The sequence below is a fragment of the Corapipo altera genome, unplaced genomic scaffold (assembly GCF_003945725.1).
Source record: "Corapipo altera isolate COAL_440 unplaced genomic scaffold, ASM394572v1 327, whole genome shotgun sequence".
In the NCBI taxonomy this organism is placed as follows: Eukaryota; Metazoa; Chordata; class Aves; order Passeriformes; family Pipridae; genus Corapipo; species Corapipo altera.
In genome coordinates, this window is record NW_020885004.1 from 1,004,728 (window position 1) to 1,027,567 (window position 22,840).

The 22,840-nt window shown below is 46.6% G+C and overlaps 1 protein-coding gene across 3 annotated transcripts in view; it reads left to right on the forward strand.

Annotated features, from left to right (window-relative positions):
- Positions 1-6: 6 nt before the first annotated feature.
- The window catches only part of TLL2 (tolloid like 2), an 89,771-nt gene continuing 66,937 nt past the window's right edge, over positions 7-22,840 (forward strand). For 2 of the 3 annotated variants that reach the window (XM_027667264.1, XM_027667265.1), the window contains exon 1: positions 7-158. In XM_027667264.1, the coding sequence (XP_027523065.1) occupies positions 8-158 (151 nt within the window). In that variant the 5' untranslated portion in view covers position 7. Of the gene's footprint in view, positions 159-15,657; positions 15,698-22,840 lie in introns of those variants that run through there. The other variant, XM_027667266.1, reaches the window with a different exon arrangement.

Here is a 22,840-nt window from a genome sequence, read left to right on the forward strand (position 1 = left end):
CGCCGACATGGGCCGCGGGGCCGCTCCGCTCCGCCGCCTGCTGCTGTCCCTGCTCATCCTACCTGCCGCGGGGACAGCCGGACCGGGAGCCTCCTTAACGCTGGGGGAGCCGGAGACGGCAGAAGAGCTGATGGAGTACCGCGATCCTTGCAAAGCCGGTAGGGAAGCGGGCTGGCTGCAACTCCGGGAGAAAGTTTGGAAGCACGGCGGTGGTGGACAGGTGTCCCTGCGGAGCGCTCCTCGGTGCCGCGGGGCCGCCCGGCCGGACTGTGCCCAGGCTCACCTGGCGGCGGCGGGAGCCCCCCGTCCCGGCCGGAGTCGCCTCGGCATCCCGGTGCCCTCCCGAACCCCGCGGACGCCCGGCGAGCTCTCCCGCCGCTCCCCGCCCGCCGGTGCGGGAGCGTTCTCGCTGTCCCAGCCTGTGCCCCGCTGTCCCCGTTGCCTGGGGGCTGCAGCCCCGGCTGGGAGGCTGTGCCTGGCTTTTTTTTTTTTTTTAAATCGCCCTCGACTCCCACATCTCTTCGTTCCCCCACCTGTCCCCCTCCCTCCCGTGCGAGATCCCCTCTGCAAAGCCAGGGAAATGTGCGGCCGTGCTTTGCATTTCGGGGTTGCCCCCGTACTCCCCCCCCCCCCCCCCCCCCCCCCCCCCCCCCGCCGCCCCCATTGGCTTTTTCTGTGCATTTTTGCAGCCTGTTGGCAGCTGTTCCAACTTGTCCCGAGCTCTGTCCGGCCCGAAGTTGCGGTGCGTGCCCTGGAGCGGCGGGAGCGCGGCGGGGCTCTCCGGGGCTCCCCGGCGGCAGGGAGCTGGTGAGACCCGCCTCAGGCATAGCCCGGCCTCCCGGGGGATCCAGGTACTCTAGAGCTGCCTGCGAGTTGCCGCATCCTCTTCAGGAAGCCTCCAGCTGCTCCCTCCATCCCCTTGAAGTTTTTCGTTCCCCTGTTAAAAATGCACTCGGTTCTGTGCTCGTTGCAACCCTTTTTATCCATTTCATTTCTTCAAGAGCTGCCGTTGTCCCTAATGTTGAATTCCCTTAATTTAAAGGGAACGTGGACCCAGGTTTTCTCTTTGGAAAACTGGGAGGTACTCTTGTTGTGACTGTAATTCTTTTTGGTTCCAGCTATCAGAGAATGTCATGGTCTCATGAATTGCTTCTCTGCTGGGAAATTGGCAACTGATACCTCGATTGTCGTGTTCCATTTACAAATAACTTTGTGCACAGTCCTGTTTTCTTAGTGTTGTAGGAGTTGAAAAAAAGCAGTTTCTTTTTGTGTGGTGTTCTTGGTCTTTTGGGTTAGGGTTTAGCCCCCCCAAATTTGCTTCTACCTGTTCCTTAGTGTCCCTTGGTGATAGCTTCCCTTGTTATCAGCTCTGTCCTGCCTGCTTTTGGGGGACTCGCAGCTGTATCTGCTCACATAGATGAGCTCTGTCAAGGTAACGTCTATCAGAGCCTCTCTGCCTGGTACAGCAAGTTTAACTGGCCTTGTATGTGGACTGAGTGTGGTAGGTTTTCTTCCAAATTTCAGCTCAGTCCTCTCCACAGAATATTTTTTGTGCAAAACATTCCCTTGATCAGCAAGTCATCTGTCATTTGATATATGGTTTGGGCTGTACTGTATTTGTGTCTCCTTCTAAATGGTAATGAATTGATCTCTCTCTTTCCAGTGGAACTAGTTGTTAATGGCACAGCTGTGGTTTAGACTTAGAGAGCTACAGGTACAGTGCTTTGGCCTTCCTATCTGAAAATGTTTCCTTGCTTTCTCCTCCAAATTATAGCAGCGTCTCCACTGTGCCTCACTTGCACTTGTGACTCTTGAGTGTTGCTGTCAGGTCAAATATGTGAAGGATGAGGAATGCTCTTTTAAGGACTACATAGAGAACATTTACTTTATTTGATTTCCCTACATCTGACAGGGAACCTGTGGCAGAAAAGGAAAAAAAAATATTTTCCCAAGCTTCCATTTACCTGCCTTTGCTGCAGGACCCTATTTTTTCTTTTTCTCCTGAAGTACCCCCCTCTCCCAAGCACTCTCCCTCTTGCTTCTGCATGCACACAGAGAAGACCCTGGACTGCCAATGACAGCCTCCCTTCGTTGTACATCAACGCCTCCTCTCATGGTGGGCAGAAAAACTTTGTGTGTTATTCCTGTTAATTCAGGCAGGATAAATGGCAGAAATTATCTTTATTTTCTGACTTCTCAGTGTTTGCTTCTCATGCTTTTCCAATGTCTTCTTTCCGATAGAAAGGGAGGAATGAACAAGACTTGTGGAGGTCACACGGGTGGTTCCTTTTCTGGAACTCAGGACCAAGCTGGTGTTTCTGATGGTGTTGGCACACAGCTGTCTGTGGAGGGGGCTGCCAGGCAGCCTAGCCCAGCATTGCTTTGGCTTCCTTGTCGTCTGACCTGAGGCTCCAGCACTGTAGTTTGAGTCTGCCTTTCTCACCCAGTCTGTGTGCGCATGGAGGTCACTGCTTTGCTGCAGCCTCTTGTACTGGTGAGCACTGGTGAGCACCGTTACCGGCTTTCTCAAGTTTCAGTCTTCTTTTCTGTGGAAGAAAGAGACTCCAGTTCTTTCAGTCTGTCCTGACTGGCTATGCTTCCAGAGTCTCTGATCCAGTTTCTCTCCATGTGGCTGCATCAACCTAAAGTGCAGAGCACTTAAGGAACAGGACACTCCTTACATGCCATGTACCTATCTCTGTGCACTGAATGGTTCCAGTTTTTAAAGTTAGCCCCAGGACAAACCAAACAAGACTTGTACCATGTGGACCTGTGTTAGACCCTGCTTTGCACTCGCAGCCTTTTTCCACTTCCAGTCCTAGACCATCAGTGGAGCTAGGCAGGTGTTCAGTGCTGCGAACACCATCTCAAAGGGTTAGTTCAGCTAGGATTAATAAGTGAAGAGATCTGTTTCTGCAAGTGAGACAAGGTGAAGACACTGTTGGAGTTGTCCCTCCAAGAGGGCCTGTCAAGGCTGTTGTCTAATGTCTGTTTGGGAAGTCTGTCACACTCTGTTCCTGATGAGCTATAACTGTGACAATTCTTCTTAACTTTCTTGGGCCTGAGTTCTTTCAGTCGTGGGACAGTGTCGGTATCTGTTGAGAAGCATGAGTGGAGAGAGGGCAGTGGTTGCAGACCTACTGTGGAAAGCTTAGGTGTCCAGTATGTTTTGTGAGGGAGAGTTTTTGATGGTCTGTGGAAACAGAGCTGGAACTGTGAGAGTTGTGGTGATGTTTCCATTGCTGCTGTAGGCACAGGCTCCTGTGCATGGTCTTGTGGCTGCAGATTGAATGCAGGCTCTTAGCCTGTTGTGAAGACAAAATGCTTACATGATTTCCAAAGCTGTTAAAACTACAGTGCTTTACATTTTTATTTTTTTTCCTGTGGGCTAATGGCTCTGACCCAGAGGCTGTGATGGATTTAGAACTGGCAGGTTATGACATGAAAGCTTGGCAGTTCCTCACCCCTGCAGCTCATGCCCTGAGGTTGAGTGCAGACTGGCGATGGTTGATCTGCTAGACTGGGAGTGAAAAGCCTGGCACACGCTCCTCTCTGTCGCATTAGCAAAGGATGTAATAGTCTCCTGCAGCAAGGCAGGAGGGACAGCACAAGGCAGTAACCTAAATCACTGCAACCACTGAGGTACTGGTATCAACACATGCCCAGTTACCAGGGCTCAGCTGATGGGACATCACTCCACTGCTGCTCAAGCTCTTAACTCGAGCCAACCACGATTTTCTTTTCCTAATGTGGCTGCTTTCCTGCCTTTTTATAGGGCAGAAAGAAAGGGGGAGATTCCTGAACGGCTGATCAAAGGGCATCTGAGACGGGGCTGCTCTGTCAGGTTGAGTTGCCAGGGAAGGTGGCAGTGCTGACTCTGAGGTAGGTTTTGCTGAGTGTTGCAGCAGGTCACTGGAGCTTTTCAAAGGGAACGGTACAAAGGTTCTGCCCAGATCTGCTCTGTAATAGATGAAAAAATGTCATAAGCCTGACATGTGCTTTGGATGGATCTGCTGCTCAGGGGATCCAATTAAGGACACCCTGCCCAGTGTGCAGGTCTGAGTGAGGCTGCGTGACAGGCAGACAGCAAGAGGAACTATGGATGCCTTCTAAACAAAACAAGCATGTCCTTCTGGGGCTCCTCAGGCAAACTGGAACCAAAGGAATTAAATAGGCTGTAATTTGTTCTGGTAGTTATTTTGGTGTGAGCTTATACAAACTTTAATTTGAGGTGAAAAGCAGAATCCCTGAGGTTCAAAGTGACCTCTGGGGATGATATCGTCCAGGTTATGTCAACAAGGGGAGGTGGGAGGTGTAAATAGGAAGGAGAGCTGGGCGCTGAATAACTTGTCCTCTGGATGTGTACAGGCTCGATGACCCCTTCCCTCCAGCTCAAACCTGCCACGAAGCCCTTTGCTACTTGCCAAATCAGCAGGGGTGGAGAAGAAATTTCAGTTTGGTCTCAGCATCTTGGTTCCTGGGTGCTTTGGCTCCTAGCATGGTACCTCCTGACCTTTTTGAGCTGGAGGTGCAGTGTTGCTTTCCAAGACCTGACGTTTCCCTCAGTATCTCGCCTTCCAGGGTCCATTGAGGGTGTTCTGTGTTGGAGTGCCATTTCTCTCTGCTCTGGGCAGTTTATTCTGGTGTGACATGTCCTGACTACAGGCTGACTGAGTCCGGACACAGGCCAGCCCACATGTCTTGACTCCCAGGCCAAATGCAGTGTTTCTCTGTGCATGTCTTTGTGTTAGGAGACTGGCAGAGCTGCCTGCCCAGCCATATGCTCCTGAGGCACAGGCCAAAAGGGTCTTGGGCTCCTGCTGCTTGTGCATGTCTCAAGAGCCCTTCAGGAGGGTTTGTGTTGCTGAGGAAAGCCAGACCACGGAGGAGTTGCATATAGGTACAAATGGGCCTTGCAAGCAAGCTCAGCTTCTTTCCGTGAGACTTTGATCTCTTGATGGCTTTTGCTTGCAGTGCCCTGAGTGGGCAGAGCCTGACCTGGGGAGGCTACAAAACAGAGCAGGACTCTGGCAGGAAGATAGCACCTAGAAAGAGAGTTAGCCCCTAAGGATTTTGTGGAGTACTTAGGATGTGAGCTCAAAAGAGGAAGAACTGAGGCAAGAGGTGTGAGGGGGCACCAACTGAGTAGTGGTCCCGTATCTCCTGGTTTCTTATACTATAACTAGAAAAGTTATAAGAGAAGCAGTTTGGCAATGATAGTACATCTTTTCCTGCAAGCCACTGCTCCTTCAAGTGTGGATACTGCTTGCCCAGTCACAGGGTGTTCCTGTGCGTCCATGTTCCTGTTTGACCTGATGATTTGATCCACCAACTTCTAAATGCCCCATGCATTTAGAGGTCTTACACTGAGTCCCGTCCTGAGAAACGTAAACTGTGCTCCACTGTCGTTCTTTTCCTTGCAGCTCTTCCTCTGCACAGGCACAGTGGCTTTTGTTCTGGAGATAGCACATTTTCATTGGGGCTGTGGTGCAGACATTTCTATGGGCAGCTGAGGAATTTGCTATTAGGAACTGAAAGCCTTGAGGGGGTAATCCAATGAGAAAGAGGAGAGAGGATCTGTAAAGTCGGGGTAATTTGAATATTGCTTGGGTTTTGAGTGGGATGCAGATGCTACTTTCCCTGTTGGAAGCACAAATCCATAATGTTAACAGGGCAACTTGAAAGCTCTTTGCAGGCTGTGCTATGGATCCAGCCCACTCACCTCTTGACAAGGGCCTTCCTGCAATCTCTCAAATGGTCCTGTTTGGTTTAGCAATGTTGGGAGCACTGGCAGAGCATGTGCCAACCTGCCCTTTGCTTAGGAATCATAGAAGCCTGTGGCGAAATCTCATTTGCATCTTACAGATTTTCTATAAAGCTTTGAAGCCTCTGGGCTGACATGGGAAGCAGGAGTGCAGCTGTGGTTAAGATACAAATGCCTCTGGTGTGGGATCTGGGTTGTAGATGATGGTGGTGGGAGCTATAGACTTACCCAAGGGCAGTCACTCTGGTGGTGACAGTGCTGAGAGCTGAATCCTGGTCTCCTGACATTAGAAGGCATGTGGCCTTCCAGAAAAGAAAGTTTTCTCTCTTTGCTACCAATGCTTACAGGAGTGCTTTGAAAGAAGAGTCTGGGACATGACTCAGTCTATGGATTCCTTGTTTACTGAGCTGATGCAAACTTTTATAGAGGGAGGAGAAAGGTCTCACTGGCAATCATTCTCCTTACATTTTTTTCCTAGTACATTGCAGGAAGGGTTAAATACTCAAGGAGGAAGTTGACTGAGCCTTTTTGGGTGGTCTGGGAAAGAAGGAGAGACCAGACTGTTCAGTCTTTAATTTACCTGCTTTGGGGAGGTGACAGCAGTTGTGGAACAGAAAACAGGTGGGTGAAAACTACTGGAGTCACACTTCAATGATGCAGCTGTTTGCCACTGGGGAGGTGTTTTGCAATGAGGTAGTGCTGCAGCAGAAGCTCCTCCTCTAAGGGAAGGTTTAAGGTGACTTTTACTATAATTCTAGCCAAGCATAAGCTAATGGCTGTGGCTTAAAGAAATGATAGCCACCGGCCCTTTTATTGCACCTGAGATTCCCAAGTAGAGAAGCCACTGGCCTGGGGAATTTGAGAGCAAAACCTTATAATCACTGGGACTTGAGATCTGAGTCTAAAGTCCTTCCGGTATTTATATGTCTTCTTGGGATCTGACTAAATCATGGTCGATTTTTGACACTTTTTGGGATGTGTTGGATCTGCTTGATGTAATCCTCAGTGTTATACCTCACTTTGGGATTTAACAGTGGACAGAACAAGGGACGGGCAAATTTAGGACAGGGGACTTTTACTGTTTTGTTTAGTTTCCTTAAAAAAGACTGGTAGGATGGGGACGAGGTTCTTGGAGTTGTCATGGATACTTCTCCAGAGCTTTTATTGAACTTTGTAGTCTGGGTGCAGTTCACAGGTGTCTGCCCTTGACCATAGCCTGCACAGGTCGGATCAATGAAGGTGGCTTATGTGGCTTATTCTTCAGCTGTTCTGTGGCATAAGATTAGTAAGTCACAGAGTCTCAGATAAAGTCACTTAGAAACTGTGCTGTAAGTTTTCCAGGACTCAAATGTCCACAAAGCCGAGGATTTTGGTTGGAGGCACTTTCTACTTGTGTAATTACATTATACCTTTGCAGTTGTGCTTGGAGCTTTTGTTCTCTTCCTGCCCTAACCTCCTGTGTAGTGTGCCTATGCCTTGCTGGATGACTAACACAAGAAGTAGGTGCATTTTACTGGTAAGCCACCTCTTTCCTCCTGCTAAAACTGTGCCCGTGGGTGTCTCCCAGGTGAGTGGCTGCTGCCCCAGACTGGGGAAGAGCTGTGTGACTATAGATAACCATCGCAACCTGTTCGGGCTCACACATCAGTTCTTGGGAAATTGCCAGTGCCATGTGCCTCATACACTCATACATTTTAGCCTGCTTTCTCTAATACTTTATTTTCCTTCTTTTTTTTCCCCGTGGCCTTTGCTGCAGAGACCTTTGTGCTCTTTGCCTGCTTCCCTCTGTGTTTCCTACCAATCCATTTCAGATGTTCCCCCATCTCCCTTTTGCTGGAGCCCTCTCCCAGACCCTGCCTGGAGGATTGCTCAGATCCTCCTCTGCTTTCTGCCTCAGGTGTTCTGCAGTGCTTTCTCCTCAGGCTGTGGAGTGCTCCATCTCCTCTCCTACCCCAGCAGTAACTCCCAGAGGTCAGTAGGTTCTTCTGTCCTTGCTCACTCAACAGCAGCCCTGTTATGAATCTACCTACTGTGCTTTATCAGCCAGTTCTGTGCAACACACTGTTTGCTGTAATAGATGGGCTGCTGTGCCCACCTCCCCTTCCCTTTGAGGAACAGGAGGGGAATGGTAGGGCTGGCTTATGTGACTCAGAGTCCAGAGCTGCCTGTGTTGAGGAGGTGATGCTGGGACTGGGGGGACACTGACCTGACAGGGCAGTATGGTGTTTTGGAGATGGTCAACCTTGGAAGGAAAGAGGTACCTCTGGCACTGAATGACCTGTTTTTCCTGCATCATGACTATTGCAGCTATTAATCTGCAACAAAACTGCTTTCAACCAGTGCTGAAATGTGTTTTCAATACTGAGAAGAGACAGATGATTAAGCAGAAAGTGGCTGTTGTTTTGATTCAGCTATTAGGTTTTCTGGGTTTGGTTTTGTTTTTTTTTTTTTCTTCTTTGTTGTAGCCGAGCTTCCAGAAATGCTGATCTCCAAGGGCACCTGTACTTTGATGGTCAGACCCACTCTAGCACTTCCTGAACAGGAAGGTTCCCTGCCAATAGAAACTGCTTAAATGTGCAAGGAAGCCCTTGACTAAAGAACTTTCAATGATTGGTTGTTCTTTCTGGGCCGGTTTGTGTCAGCCTGGCTTGCAGTGGAGAGAAATCTCTAACTTCATGATGAGAAGGAAGACCACAAGAAATCCAAGGCATTGGTAAATCTTGGTTTCTCAAGCCTCTGGTTTGAGTGGTACAAATTGTCAGAGACCCACAGCTGCTGCTGGTCCATGAATCAGGTCAGCTTTAGATCCAAATGGAAATTCGCATCCTCTCAAGTCATTTTGTGTTCATGTAAATGTCAGCACTCAAGCAAAAAGCATCTGTGTAACTTCTCCATCCACAAACCCCAAAGCTGTTCACTGATCAAACCGTACCACAGTGTTAAAAGACAGAAGTTCAAGTCTGCTGAGTGGTTTCTCTCTTCATGTTGAAAGCTGGTGTTGGAGTACAGTTGAGTCCCTCAGTCTCTTTATTAGAAGAAGCTGGTTGATACAGTACTGGGTGCTGAGAACTACCTTTCTCCACTTTTCCTGTCATAGCTGTGGGTGTTCCCAGTCTCACACTCTTCATCAGCGTGACTCTGAACTTAAATAGCATTGCCTGCAAATAGCATTGCCTAATCAGCGGTGCTTTCAGTTGCTCAGAACTTTGGCAAAATTGGCTGGGTTTTTTTGGCATTTTGCATGCTGAATGTCAGGTGAGAATTTCAGACAGCTGACTTTGAAGGAGAGAGATGTAATTACAAACTGTACCCTGCTTCCCACTTACAGTGGCTGTACCTGGCAGAAGGGCTTGTCCCTGCTCCAGAGGCAGACATTTGCTGTGGAACTGGAGGTCTGTCCACACTGCTGTGTGTGTTGGCAGGATGCTGTGTGATGAAGGTATTGGTTCAGTAAGGCATTGTTTTTGCTTTGAAATTCCTCAGATATAAAAATCCTTAAACTCACTAGACTTGCAAATTCAAAACACGCTCTTACAGAAATGCCAGCATTAGGTCTGCTTTGGAGCTTGTGATATAGTTCCTTGGGCAAATGATGTGACATGGAACTCTGACTCAAACCGCTACCCTATGCAACGAGTCTACCCTAAGACTACATCAAATATGAATAACAAAGGGGATTTCTGGCTGTATTATCCACGACTTTGTCACAGAAATTGGGTAGCAAACAAGGCGACTGCTGCAAGAGAAGCTTGTACAGCTGTATGGCAGAGGTGTTTGAACTGCACTGGAGTTAAGAGGCCCCAGACTGAGAAACATCCATTGGTAAACTGGACTGAGAAACATCTATTGGTAAATGATTCTTGCAGGTAGTGGGGGAACTTAATATAGTGACCTACAAGGTCAGTGACCTTGAAAAAAGGATGGAAGTCTTGCACCTGTATTTTCTTCACTGACTACCTTGGACCTAAGTAGATCTATTCCTTGGGTTGCTTATTGTCAGCTCAAACTAGAAGCGGGCAGGGGAGTGATAAAGCACCAAGAGTCTGTGCTTCCTTTATGGGGCCTGTCAGTAGGGCTCCAGTCAGAAGAAACTGCAGTTCAAAGTTGTATGCATCTGGCTTTGGATGTGTTGGATGCTCCAGAGGTCTAGTTCAGCCTTCTGTGATCACCAGAGCTTGTACCCTGCCAGATGCTTCTTTGTTCGTTTGTCTGCCTGTGTGTTCCCAACAAAGTTAAGGCACAGCTCTTTATACGAGTGAGTTTTGAGAAGTTTTCGCCACTGAGCCCAGAGCTTTCTGAGTTATTTGCACATTGTGATTTCTGGTGCAGTCTGTTTTTTGTGTTTCTGTTGCAGTTACTCACATCAGAGACACACAGACTATTTTGTTTCATCTGTACTGGTACTGCTGACCTGGGCAAGTAGAGATGCTCTGGCTCTTGGGGCTGACCCTTTAAGGGGGCAGGGGTGGCCTGCTGGTCTGATTTTGCCCTGGAAGAGAAGCCTGTTATTTGCTGTGCTGTTGATGTTGAAGTGTGTTTTGCTCAGTGAGGCTCTGAGCTGCAGCTGGCCCCTGTATCAAGCTGCTGATGTGTTGTGCAGTTGACCGCTGCCTGGATTTAATCTCTAACCTTTGATTGTTCTTGAAAGCATGTTCTAGGGATTGCATTCCCACCCACACTGCTCCTGTGACCCCTTCCATTTCCTGGGTGTCTAAGTACAGAACAGAAAAGATTCATTAACCTGGTAAGTAACCTCTTTTTATGGGGGAAGTGATTTTCCGTCACGCTCTGTTAGATCCTATTGATTTCTGTTTTTCCCCTTGTTGGCCTCTTCTGCCATATATTCTCCTCTTTGTCATGCTTCAGTAGGAAGGTGATATGTGATATTCTGGTTGGTTTTTTGGTCTTCTTTTTGGTCTTTTTCTTTTTTTTTTTTGCTGTTTCCTGGGCAAAGAGCTAGTCTCCTAATGCCATTGCTCAAGTGCCCAAGTCTCTGCCCTTTCTTGGAAAGCTTTGTTGTCAAGGCAAACTGCTGGTTGGTAATAGGATGTTGACATGAGGAGTAAAAACTCCTAGCTGCTCTCTTTTGTTTTGATGCTGAAAAGAGCATGTTCTGTCTTTTGCTCTCTTTGCCCATTGTACAATCCCTTATCTCCTGGCAGAGGTGTGACGTTATTTGCCATGGGGTTTGCAAGCATGCAAGAAATGGAGAGCCTCAAACCATCATGTGTGCCTGCTCTTTCTGTCCTCCTGGGTTGTGGCAGTGGCTGGATCCTTCTGCTTTTGCGGTGAAATAGAAGGACCTGCCAGGTTTGGGTTGTTCCACTGGCTTGTTGTCATGGAGGTACATTACAGCAAGTGTGAGGGGGAAGAGGCATGTCCTTGGAGCTGAGTGGGAGAGCGTGGGGGTGGCCCCTGTTTCAGCATTCAGTGCAAAATTCTCACAGGGAATGGGGAAAGTGTTTGCTTCCCAACCAGTTCCCCTCCTACTGTGCACATTTGTGTGTTTCTCCCACTGGACAGCCATCTCTGTGCTAATGCAGCCATGCAAAGATAAAATATTAGAAACCTAAATGCTAAATACATGCAGTCCCAGCAAGATATCTTATTTTTGAGAAGGTTGTTGCTGTTTACTAATGTATTTGATTATTAGAGAGAACCTTTCTATGATTCAAGGCAGATATTTCAGTAGTTGGAGAAATAGTTTTTCTCCCAAAGTACACTTTCACCTTTTGTATTATTTTCTCAACTTGCATGGTTTTTACTAAATCCCTCTTCTGTATGTATGTTCTATGCTAGTCCTGTGTTGAACTATTGAAATTGAATCATCAAAGGCTTAAAATCTAAGGGAGCATTGTTGTTTCTCTCAGACTTTTGTATTGTTATAAGAAGGTGTATTCTGAAGCAATAGCTGGCCTTTGCACTGCCTGTCCTAGTGCTGATCAGGTTCAGCTGATCAGAATGATGAGCTCTGCCCAAAGGAGAAACAGAGGTGGTTGTGGCAAGGGTTGTCATCTAGACTATTCTAAAGGAAGATGCATGAAGAGCAGATCCAATTTATTTACAAATCCTAGGCTGCACTTTCCATAAAACAGGCAATTAAACCCCAAGGGGTCTGTGAAGGGGTATGAGCTCTGTTTGCAGACCAAGCAGACTGATCCACAGTGGTGCAGAGTGGAGAGCTGTACTCCCAGCTCTCGGCAAGACAGGCTCTTTGGTGCCAGGCTGTTTGAAGGCTTGCTTTGATGGTTCACTACATTATGTGGAAGAAGAGGGAAGGTTTTATAGGAAAAGAAAGTGGATACTTTGGTGAGTTGGATACACTAGAAAAATCCTGAAGACCTTACTGGTTCATAGTCTTTGCTTTTAGTTGTGAGCAAATGTGAGGAAAAAAAACACAACAAGCTCAAATGCAAGCTTAAAATGCATTTGATCAAGCATTTCAAGTTGTTTTCCTCTTATTGCTTTCAAGGCTTTGAACTTTGAGTTTATTTGTGGTGGTTGTGGTGGGTTTTTTGTGGGTTTCATTTTGTTCGTTTTGTTTGGGTGTTTGGTTTTTTGTTTGTTTGTTGTGGTTTTGGTTTTGTTGTTTGTTTTTTTTTTTTGTAAAGTTTCCTCATGTCCTTCATTAACCCCAGAGATTCCTGACGTATCTTGAACGGGGGAAGGGAAATCTGTACATATTAATGCAAGTTGGAGTAGAGATGTTGGAAGGTCTCATAGCAGAACTGGGAAGGCTGGTGATGTGCCACCAGAAGGTGGCACCATCAAAGGAGCAACTGGATGCAGGGCTGGCTAGGGGGCTCGGGACTCTTAAAAGTATGCTTTGGAACGGCATTTGCTGTCTGGTGTGAATGCAGGGCTGGATCTTAGCAACCTCTCCCTGCAGGACTGTTTTCAGAATGCCGAAGTGTCCTTCCAGTTAATGTGATTGTGTTCAGAGGCATGCAGGTCTTCCACTTTTTACAAGGGAAGTACCTCGCCTCTGCTCCCTGGTGCTGCTGTGTGATGCTGTCAGCTGCTGCTTCCTTTAGGGCTGGCATGAGGATGCCATTGTCCTCTGGAGAGAGAAACCCTGGAATGAGCCATGTCCTGAAAGGGTTGGTGGTGAAGGATGGGGTTATGTTGCAGGTGGTGCCTCTCCTCCCCTCATTTTGCTGGTGTTGAGGCAGAGAGGATGATGAATACACTACAAGTTCTGTGCATCCTGGAGCTCTTGTTACTCATTATCAAAAACTGCAGCAAACTCCGTTACACTGTCACAAGCCAGTCCTGGCGTTGTCTCCATCCCCCGCCTTGCCCAGATTTTGCTAACATGCATGAATACAGAGTCCTGAAATTCAGGTTCATGGTTCCAAAGTTCATGGTCTTGAGAATAAACAAAAAACTATTGTGGTGGCTGAGAGCTGTGTACCCCATTAACCCAGAATCATGAATATTTATCGTTCTGGATTACAAAAGAACATAGAGACTATATTGTATTTCCTATAACTTTATTTCCATGGTATCTTTTCTTGGTGGGTCACTTTAATGTAAGCTTTGCTTATTTAGTTGCACACTTTAAGCTGATTAACTTTTTACTAATAAAATGTGTGTTGCCTCCCTTTGTCCCAGCTACTGTTTGTTTGTACCTACACTCCTGTGACAAAGGGGTCGCAGAGAACTGCTTTAAGCTCCGGGTAAATCCCACTGCTGGAGGCTTTGGCCAAGCTGAATGTGTCTGGGCTGATTTCAGCCATGCATTTTCTCTCTCCCCCTCTTGCTGCTTGGAAGTTGGACCCTCAAGCCGAGGTCTTCTGAACACCTTTCCACTTTTGAAACCATTCGTGGTGCTCTGCAGTTGACAGGTCCCTCTCTGAGCTTGGCCAAAATAAAACTGTAAGTGGGGGGAATTTGAGTTTTCCAACGATGAGGACTGGTCTGTGCCTCTGCATTTTCAGTAGTTTCCCAGATGGTAACCACATTATTATTCCCTGCTTGTAAAACTTACCCTGTCATTCAGTATTCAACATAGTACATGTTTTACTGTGACTTCTCTCTAAGAAAGGTATCATCCCAGAGAGTTGGTTACATCCTGCATTTTATTTAAGTCCCTCTATAAAAATTATCCTTTTCCGCCAAAGGCAGTTCAGACCAGAATTTTAACATTAGTTGGGAGCCAAAAGGTAAGGATAAGCACTCAGAAAATACTTGCTAAAGGCCTTTTATGAATCTATTCTTTCGTATCTGGAGCTTTGCTAAAGCTAAAATGATCCCTTAGAAATGTACTGTTAATACTTAAGAATGACTGATCTGCCTCGAAACAAACTCAATAACTTATATCCATTGGGTAGCAGTAAATGCCTAAGGAGATGTAGAAAAGCAGGGTAAAACGGAGTGGTACATCCAAAAAGTCTCACTGACTGCAGTAAACTCCACAGTCCCCAGTCCAGAGATGGCTCATTGTCTTTAGTGATCTTGGATAGCTTTGTCTTCCGTCTGCTTGCTTTTTGAACCTGCGTAAGCTTTTGGCATCTGTAACCTACTGGGATGAGAAGTGCCAGAGCTTAACTGCAGCATCCCTTTGCTCTTTCCTTATTCATTTGTGAGTCAGTGCATCTGGTGTCTCAGAGGTTTCGTTACTGTTGCCTACCCGTTTCCACTCGTTTCTTTTTATACCAAAGCTTCCCACATGTTGTCTTTTGTCCTGGGGAGATTCAGAGGACCTCAGCTCTTTTTAATAGCAGATAATGCTCATCCTTTGCTATTGCAGGAAAATCTTTCTTTAAGAACTCTGAGATCACACTGGCTGTGGAAAAGGAGGGTAAAGACTTGGTGCAGTAGCAGGCAGCCATGCTCCATACCTTGTAGAAATTGCTTAGAAATTGTAGAAATCTTCTCTGCAGCAGATCATATGAGCTTATAACGGGCTTTCAACTGGTTTGGAATTCTTCTTAGGAGATGAGGGTGACTCAGGAAGAGCAGCTTTAAAGAGCAATTGATAGGAGCACTTCCTAGCTTGTGAAAGTTCACAACCTGTCCTCATTCTGATGGCACCTGGCAAGCATGCAGTGGCAGAGCACCTCCTTCAGCTACCTTGTACTCAGTATTCTCTGCTAATGGCAGAAGCATGTGTATTTAGTGTAGCACATTGGTTTTTCTCTTCAGGGGAATGTTTTGGGTTTTATTTATTGTTCCAGATTCGTGAAGTTCCTTGGGTTTTCTTCCTCAAACTTCCCCAATGGCTGCTTGCCTTCTGTTTAGGACTAGTGGAGCAGATGAAGTTTCAAATGAGTCATGATTGATTTTCAAGATCTAGTGTGTGGATGTAAAAAGGTGTACTAGCAACAAGCCCAGAGAAATATGTTGATGTGTTCCCCCTTTCCCTGGCTCTCTGACCCATTGTACCATCACCTGTCACAGAACTTGTAACCTTTCCTGTGTAGTCGGACCTGGTGAGAAGACAAAACCAAGCTTAGCATGTGAAGCCATTACCAGTCATGAAAATAATGGTTCCCCATCTGATGACACCCAGTTCCTGTGTGACAGCTATGCCATGTCCTGCAGTAGAAACACCTTTGATGTGAAAGGACACTGTGAACCATACTTACCCTGCCTAACCAGCATGTTAGTTGCTTTGTTTGAGGAATGTGTATGTTGGAAACTGAGTTATGTTTTCTGGACTACCTTAAATACTACTTTTCTAAACATCCTCAGACTTCTAGACCCTGGTAATACCCCTTTTTACCGGTGAATTTGACTATATTCAGCTGATCAGTGTCTGATGGTGAGGGAGCTCTGTCCTCTCTTGCAGGTGCATGAAGAGTCAATGAAGGTTTGCTCCCCACTGTACTGCAGGTCTGTGCAAAATCTGGAGGGGAATCAGAAGAGTACAGCTTGAAGACCTCCATGTTAGGCCATGCTGCTTTATGGTGGTTTTTAATCTTGTGCAAGGTGTGTACCGTGCAAGAGAGCACTGGCATTTGATGGGTGTCAGTGTGGCTGCAGAGGGATAACTGAGAGGAGGGGGAGCAGATCTGCTGCTGCTGGCTTGTTATGATAGCTGAATAGGTGGAAATGCTTTTTAATGGGGCAGCCCTTCTGGAAAATGTCTGCATTTTGCTTTCCACTGATCCAGAGCTGGCTCTGAGCAGGTGAGCCAGAGGCAAATCTCTTTGCTCATCCTTTCTGCTAATGGCAGGAGGGAAAGGGGTTTGCTATTGTTCCCTCAGGCTCCCCTGCTGAGCTAATCCCCTGCCCATGGCATCTTCTGGAGGAGCACGAGAGACTGAAAAACAGCAGCCACTGGAGCAAAGGCCTGAGCAATGAGTCCTCTTTCTAACCCAACACAAGTGTCCTGCAGTGAACAAGCCACTTTCTATTTTCATGACTTCCTTTTTTTCCAGCAGGGCTGGTGACTCTGGCTCCTGCTAATGCCCTGGGTTGCTCACGGTAAGGCCTGGCCTAAGGCTGTGGAAAAGGAACTAGTTTCTAGTTTGCAGTTCTTTGGGCTGGAGTTTTCTCTGACACTGGTCTGCCATTGGTGGCTGCGAAGTGTTTTTAGAGCCTGAGCCAAAAAAAGGCTTCACTGTCTCAGAGCAAGGCTAACACAGGGAGACCTTACTGGCACTGTTAAATCCTGGCAACTGCCTTAAAGCAGCTCTGTCCCCTCTTTTTTTGCTCCCTGCTTTTTTCAAACTGCAATCTCCCCCTTCAAAGGCAGGCACGCTCCTGACACAAGACTGTTTGCTATCCAGAGAGCATAAACAGCTTGTCAGAGGAAGAAGCTGTCTTCATTCCCTGTATAAAGACTTTTTATTATGGCCAAGAAATGTCAAAATTGAGGTTTACTTTTATACTTTCAATCCAACCCTGCTTACATGTTGTGATAGTCGATAATTACATGATTGTGTGACACTGCTTCAGGAGTAGATCCAGCAGAGTGGCAGGGACTGATGATGACAGGGATCTTTTCTCTTCTCTTGCAGAACCAGGGAGGTGCACACTGAGCAAGGGTGAAAAAAGCTCCTTGTTACCCTTGTGCTTTTCTGGGTGTTTGACATATGGATCACTGGCAAAAGTGCCAAGTACTTGCTGCTGCAAAGTGGGGAGCAGAGCTCTGACACAGACCAGACTAATGCACAGGGTGCAGCTGAGGTGTTTCAGAGAGGGATGGCCAGCAGAAGCATTTATGGTGTATATTTATATATTTACAAAGTTAATATTTATAATGTAATTTTGTGAATGTTTGTGAAGGCCTGGGATAAGTATCTCTGACTGATGCTTTGTTTTTGGGACAAAGCTGGAAAGGGAGGGATGGGCATACTCAAGTAGAAGTCCATCCACTGCCTCAGAAGGGCTGCTTCTGCTCTCTGAGCCAGCCATGTCCACTGATGCTGCAGTCATGGCCACTTTATTCTGGCTTAAAGCTGGGCTGCTGCTGAGGAAGGCAGTCTTTCCTTCCAACTTCCTTCTCCCAGTATCAGTGAGCCATGGGAACTGAGCACAGAGGGACTGATCTGATTGGGAACAAACTGGTTTTTACTAAGAACCAAGTATTTTTTTACTGTGTTGCTTTCCAGTCATGTGAAGGCTTGTGGTAGCACAGGAGAGACCATAGGAACAAGTGATTGGAAAGGAAGAAGAGAAGCAGAGCTAAACCCAGCTGCCTCTGGGAGTATAATCAACAATTCTGCAAGGTGCATACCATCTACAGTGAGATGATATTTCTGTTGTGCGTGTGCTTGTCTCATCCTGCTTGCTTGTCTGGACAGTTGTCTGTAGTTAATCTTCCCTGAGAGACCCTCCAGTTTCCATGAAGTTGTAGGAGATTTCATGTATTGACAATCAAATGTGACTGGAAAGCACTGAGTCAGCAGTTTATGGAGGTGTGAAAGGTAAACCGTATTTACATATGCATGAAACATGAGCCTTATTGAATATCATCTTCTGCTGGATGCCTGAGGGAATGGAGCTCAGACTGGTCTCTCTTTCTGGCCTTCCCTGGAAGATGAAGGTTTAACAATGCCTCCTTCAAATTACTGAACACTATATTTTTTTGCTGGCTCTTCACATATTCTGTAATGTGATACAGTGCTGAATGCCATGAAGGGTCTTTAAATGGCAAACAGCTTCCACCTGACATCCTCCTGTCTTAAGAGCATTTGATTCCAGTCTGGACCTGGATCTACTAGCAATTATATTTTGTATGAATTCCACCATCTTGCCTTTGGAGATGGCAGTGTGTTGATTTTTCTTCTATACCCAATCTCCAGCGTACTGATTTCTGTTCATGAGAAGACTTATATGTTCCCCTGTTATATCCCCAAAAGCAAAGAAGACTGTGATGGAGAGCCTTGATACATTCCAAGTGCTTTCTGAGGACAGCCTTCCATTACTGTAGCCTCACACTTGCATGTGCTCCAGGCTTCCTGCAGAGTTCAGGGCATGAAATAACTTCTGAAATTTGGACCCACGGGAAGAGGCTGAACTGGGGAGGACCCTGCACTAATGGTGGAGGAAGCAGAGGTGGCTGCTGTTAGCATGCTGAATTGCACAGCATTTCCATTCATTCCAGCTGTTTAACAGGATTACATGAAGAGTGGCTTCTGCCTGCAGACATTTAGTGCCTATGGAAATCTGCAGCTGTCTGAGTCGGTTATGTGTAAATCCAATGTCTCCCCTTTACGCATAGGAATTTATGAATGATGGAAACCGTGTGAATCAATTGCATGAGTAATTTTTCATGTGCTTCACCCGATGTCAGATTTGAGGGAGATTTTTAGTTAACTGTGTCTCTGGTCCCTGACAACTTCCCCAAAGAGGGAGGAGATGCTGCAGGATGGCCACTAGGTGTAGGAGTAGGATAGCTTTGGTGAGTGTGGATCCCCTTGCCTTGGGCGGGGGGAGACAGCCCCGTGTGCAAGACTGTGGAACTGGATGCTCTCATCTTTCACTTGGTCCTACTGCCCTTTCTGTAGTATGCCTGTCTTGTGAAGTGGCAAGGAGTAGAAACCCTTCAACCTCCAGAGAGGGAAGGGAACCTCAGCACCCTGGTGCTGGGCAGCAGTAGATGGTCTAATGGTCGAGCATGGGATGGGGAGTTGGGACATCCAGCTCTATCCTGGGTTCCGTGACCAAAAAAAAAATTGCTTCACTTCTTCAGGACAGGCTGAGGACCATATCTTTGGATGGCTCTTTGGGACACCTTATTGGTGCATGCTCCAGTAAGCTCTGTCTGAAGAGATGAGATGGCTTTTACTGTGCAAGGCTGGTTCCAGTAGGTACAAACTCTGCACTGCACTTCCCTGGGGTGCAGGGAAGCCACTGTTGACAAGGAAAATAGTAGCATCTGTGTACTTTCCCTTTGAATTTTTAAATCTTTCTAATAGCCTCCCCTGCATTTCCAAATAGAGATATTTATTGTCTGCTTCCCTGACTAGATCTACCTCTTGGAGTGAAGGCCTTACAGTCCTCCCATCTACAAACCATTAATTTGGATGTGGTCCAGCTCTGATATGGCAAGGCTGGGGCTAAGCAGGAAACCACTGTGGGTACTTTAAAAGTGAGATTTTAACTTCAGGTGGCACAGCAAAATGTGGAAGCATGAAATTATAGCTTATATGGAACCACAGAACTTCATTTATGCTTGAGAGTTCCAACAGTTACAGCCTGGTGGTCGATGGAAATATCTGGATAAGGGCTGAGCAAAAAGCATGGCTGTCGTATAAGTAAGTAACTTTTCTGTAACAAGGAACAGGAGGTGGTTGTACTGCCTAGCCTGATAAAAGGGTGATGAAACACAGCAACAGATTGCCGAGGGAGCTGGTAGATGCCTCATCCCTGGAAGCATTCAAGGTCAGGTTGGACAGAGCTCTGAACAACCTGATCTAGTTGAAAATATCTCTGTTCATTGCAGGGGGGTAGAACTAGATGGCCTTTAAAAGTTCCTTCCAACTCAAACCATTCTGTGATTTTATGATCTCCATGTGTTAAGGTGTTCATTGCAGGTCTTTTCCAAAGTCTGTCCATTGTGGTCCATAAAGTGTGTTGCTGCAGTGGCATGATCCCAGGAGGAGGCAGCATTTGGACCAGTCGGCAGCACCCAACTGCAGAAGAGGTTGGGGAAGCCCAGGCAGACTTGGGAACAAAGGAGCTGTTGCTCCAAGATGAAACTTTTCTCTGTGGAATCAGACAATCTCACCATTTATTTGCAAGCGGCATTTGGTCACAGCCCTTTGGCAACATATGGAAACTGTTTAAATTAGCTGTATGAGCCATACGTGAAACAGATGCATATTCTTGAGCAGGCTTTTATTGTTGATGTTTGAGCGAGTGGAGGGTGCAGCTGGCTCACTTGGGAAGTGGGAGCATGTCCTCACCCAGATGTATTTAAGTGCTTGAAGCGAAACAGGCAACCAGCATTGTTAAAGGATGTATCGATAAAGACCAACTTGTCATGTGCACCTACTACATAAATAAGAGGAATGGATGTAATGACACTTAATTCTCACTGCTTTCCTGGCTGCTCACTGCTGGTGCAGGATGAGTTGTGTCAAAAGAAGACTAGGTCTGCGACTTTCTTGCTAGTGCCTTTCATGCGTATGCTGGTATATCGACATCCTACTTCAACGCTCTGAGGTGTGATCAGAGCACGATTCTGCACAATTCTGAGAAATCTTAGTAAACAGAGCATAATGAGATCTTGTTGAAGAGAACTGTGACTGCTGTGACTTTTGAGTGTAAATCTTGAGAGGAATTTTGTATGGGGAGAAATTGCACCCAAAACTGATGCTTCTATAATGACCTGTGACAGCCTCTGAAGTTTGGTGCCTTAGAGCTCTGTACACTGGGAGGATTGTGTTGCTAGATGGTCACTGTAGTGTATGTGGCTGGGACAATAAAAAATGGCCTTGAATATTGAGAACGTTGGCTTTATACATGCCAACTGCAATGGGATAGACCAGGATGGGAGTCACTGAGAATGCAGTGATCGTTGATGTTTGGGTGATGTGGGAGTGTAACACTGAAAGTCAAGAACAGAGCATTTATGGCAGTGGTATTCAGAAAAGGGTGAGGAAGCAGTGAAGGCAGAGTGTTGGGAGCAGATAGGGCTGGCAGGAAAAGAAGAGGTTTTCGGACATCAGAAAGAACCACCTGAAGGAATCACAGAATGACCCAAAAGGATCATTAAGTCCAGTGCTTAGCCCTGCACAGGACCATCCCCAAAAGTCACACCGTGGCAGAACACAAATCTCTCCTATGAGGGCAGCAGTGTGATTTTGTGTGCTGCACAGGGATGTCTGCACAGAGCAGTATTCAGGGAGGGGTGTGCTGCTGCTGGACTTGTAATCTCACCATTGTGAAGCAGACTTGAAGAGTGCTGGCTGGAGCAGGCAGGCTGGCTTGATCCTCTGCCATGTGTCTAGCAGTGCAAATCCAGAGAGGTATTTGAACAGGCTGCTGGCAAGCCTTATGAGCCATAAAAGGGGAAGCAAGAGGTCCTGTTTACTCTATATAAATGTTAAGGAAATCACTTTTTTCAGGTTTTCTTATAGGACTTTAAGACTGATAGGGAATTACCAGAGGGGCATGTGGTGTTTTAGGGGCTCTGGAACCAAGTGTCTCTCAGAACCAAGTGTCCTTTCAGCAGCCTGTGCTCTGGGTTGTGTTTTGCTGAGCTACCAGCAAAGTACCCATCTAGGGCATCACTGTATCCTGCAGGACTGTCCCTTCTGAGAAAGCTACTTCTTTGGATTACATGACAGTAGAGAGCAGGTTTCAGTGACTGAGATAAGTTACTTGGTAAATGCCTGTTTCTGGGCAAGATGGTGATCTGGGGAGTTTCCCTGAGGTGCATATACAGATGTGAGTGCCCTTGCTTAGACACTGGTGGGCGAGCCCTCCTCAGGCTTGAGGACAGCAGCAGCTACCTGGTGAGCACAAACAGCCCTTGCGTGGTGGGGATTCCCATCGCTGTAGCATCAAAGGCTTCAGATGTAAAACCAGTGCATTTTCAAACTGAAAAGTGAACCAAACAGCTGTTTCTGATGACAAATACTGGTACTTTGGCTTATGGATGAACCTGTGTGAAACATCTCTTGGGATTTGTTTTGACCTCTCCTTATTTTCTTCTTTTTTTTTGTTTGTTTGTTTTGGTTTGTTTGTTTCAGTCATATGTTTCTTTGCTGATAGTGAGACTCACCTGGAAGCATTCTTGTCACAGGTGTTACTCTAGCAATGTTTTATGTACTGCAGGGGGTGGAGCACTTCATTTTGCAAGGTTTTTTTTAACTCCTAAATATTTGTGGTGAGGCCAGTCTAAGATGGTGGTTGGATTCTTTGCAAAGAAGGGCTGTGCTTCGCTAGCAGGGTGAGTGATTTCCACTTCTCCTGCTCTAGGTGCCTCTGTAATTTTCCATGTGTAGTATCTCCCTCTGCAGAGTGTTTGTAAAGTTTGGTTTTTAGAGAGAAGAGGGAGAAAGGAGATAAAATCTGATGGTCTCCTTTTGTTTTGTTTTTGGTTGTCGGTTTGGTTTGGTTTGGTTTTGGGGTTTTTTTTTGTTGGGAGGGGAAAAATACATTTTTGTATTTTGCCCCTTATTAACATAACACGAATGCCATGTTTCAGACTGCATCACAGCTCAGCATTTGCCTGGGACAGTTCTCTCCAAATCTGGAATTGCCTACTGCTTTGCTGTGTTATGCTATGAGACGCATTCACCCGTTTCTTCTGCTATCAATCACCTCTTGCTTTTCCTTGATGCTGTGATTTTGCAGCTTATGAGGGTCCCAGTCCTGTGGGTTGCTGAACCCCTCATTCCCTGGAGTGAGCTGTGGTCCTTGCTGGTTTGCAGAGCAGGAATGTGGCATTTGCCTTGCTCCTGATATCTCATGCAAAGATGGCTTTTTTCATTTGTTCTGCTGGGACACCTGTGCCTGGATTGAGGCATGAACTCCACTGTAAGCTGGGGGTGCCTTTGGTTACATCCCATGCCCCCACCATGCCGTCAGTGCTGCAGCCACTCTGGCTACTAATCTCATTCTCATCTCTTCATTGTTGTGTTTTTGGCAATCCAAATTCCCCACCCAGGCCTG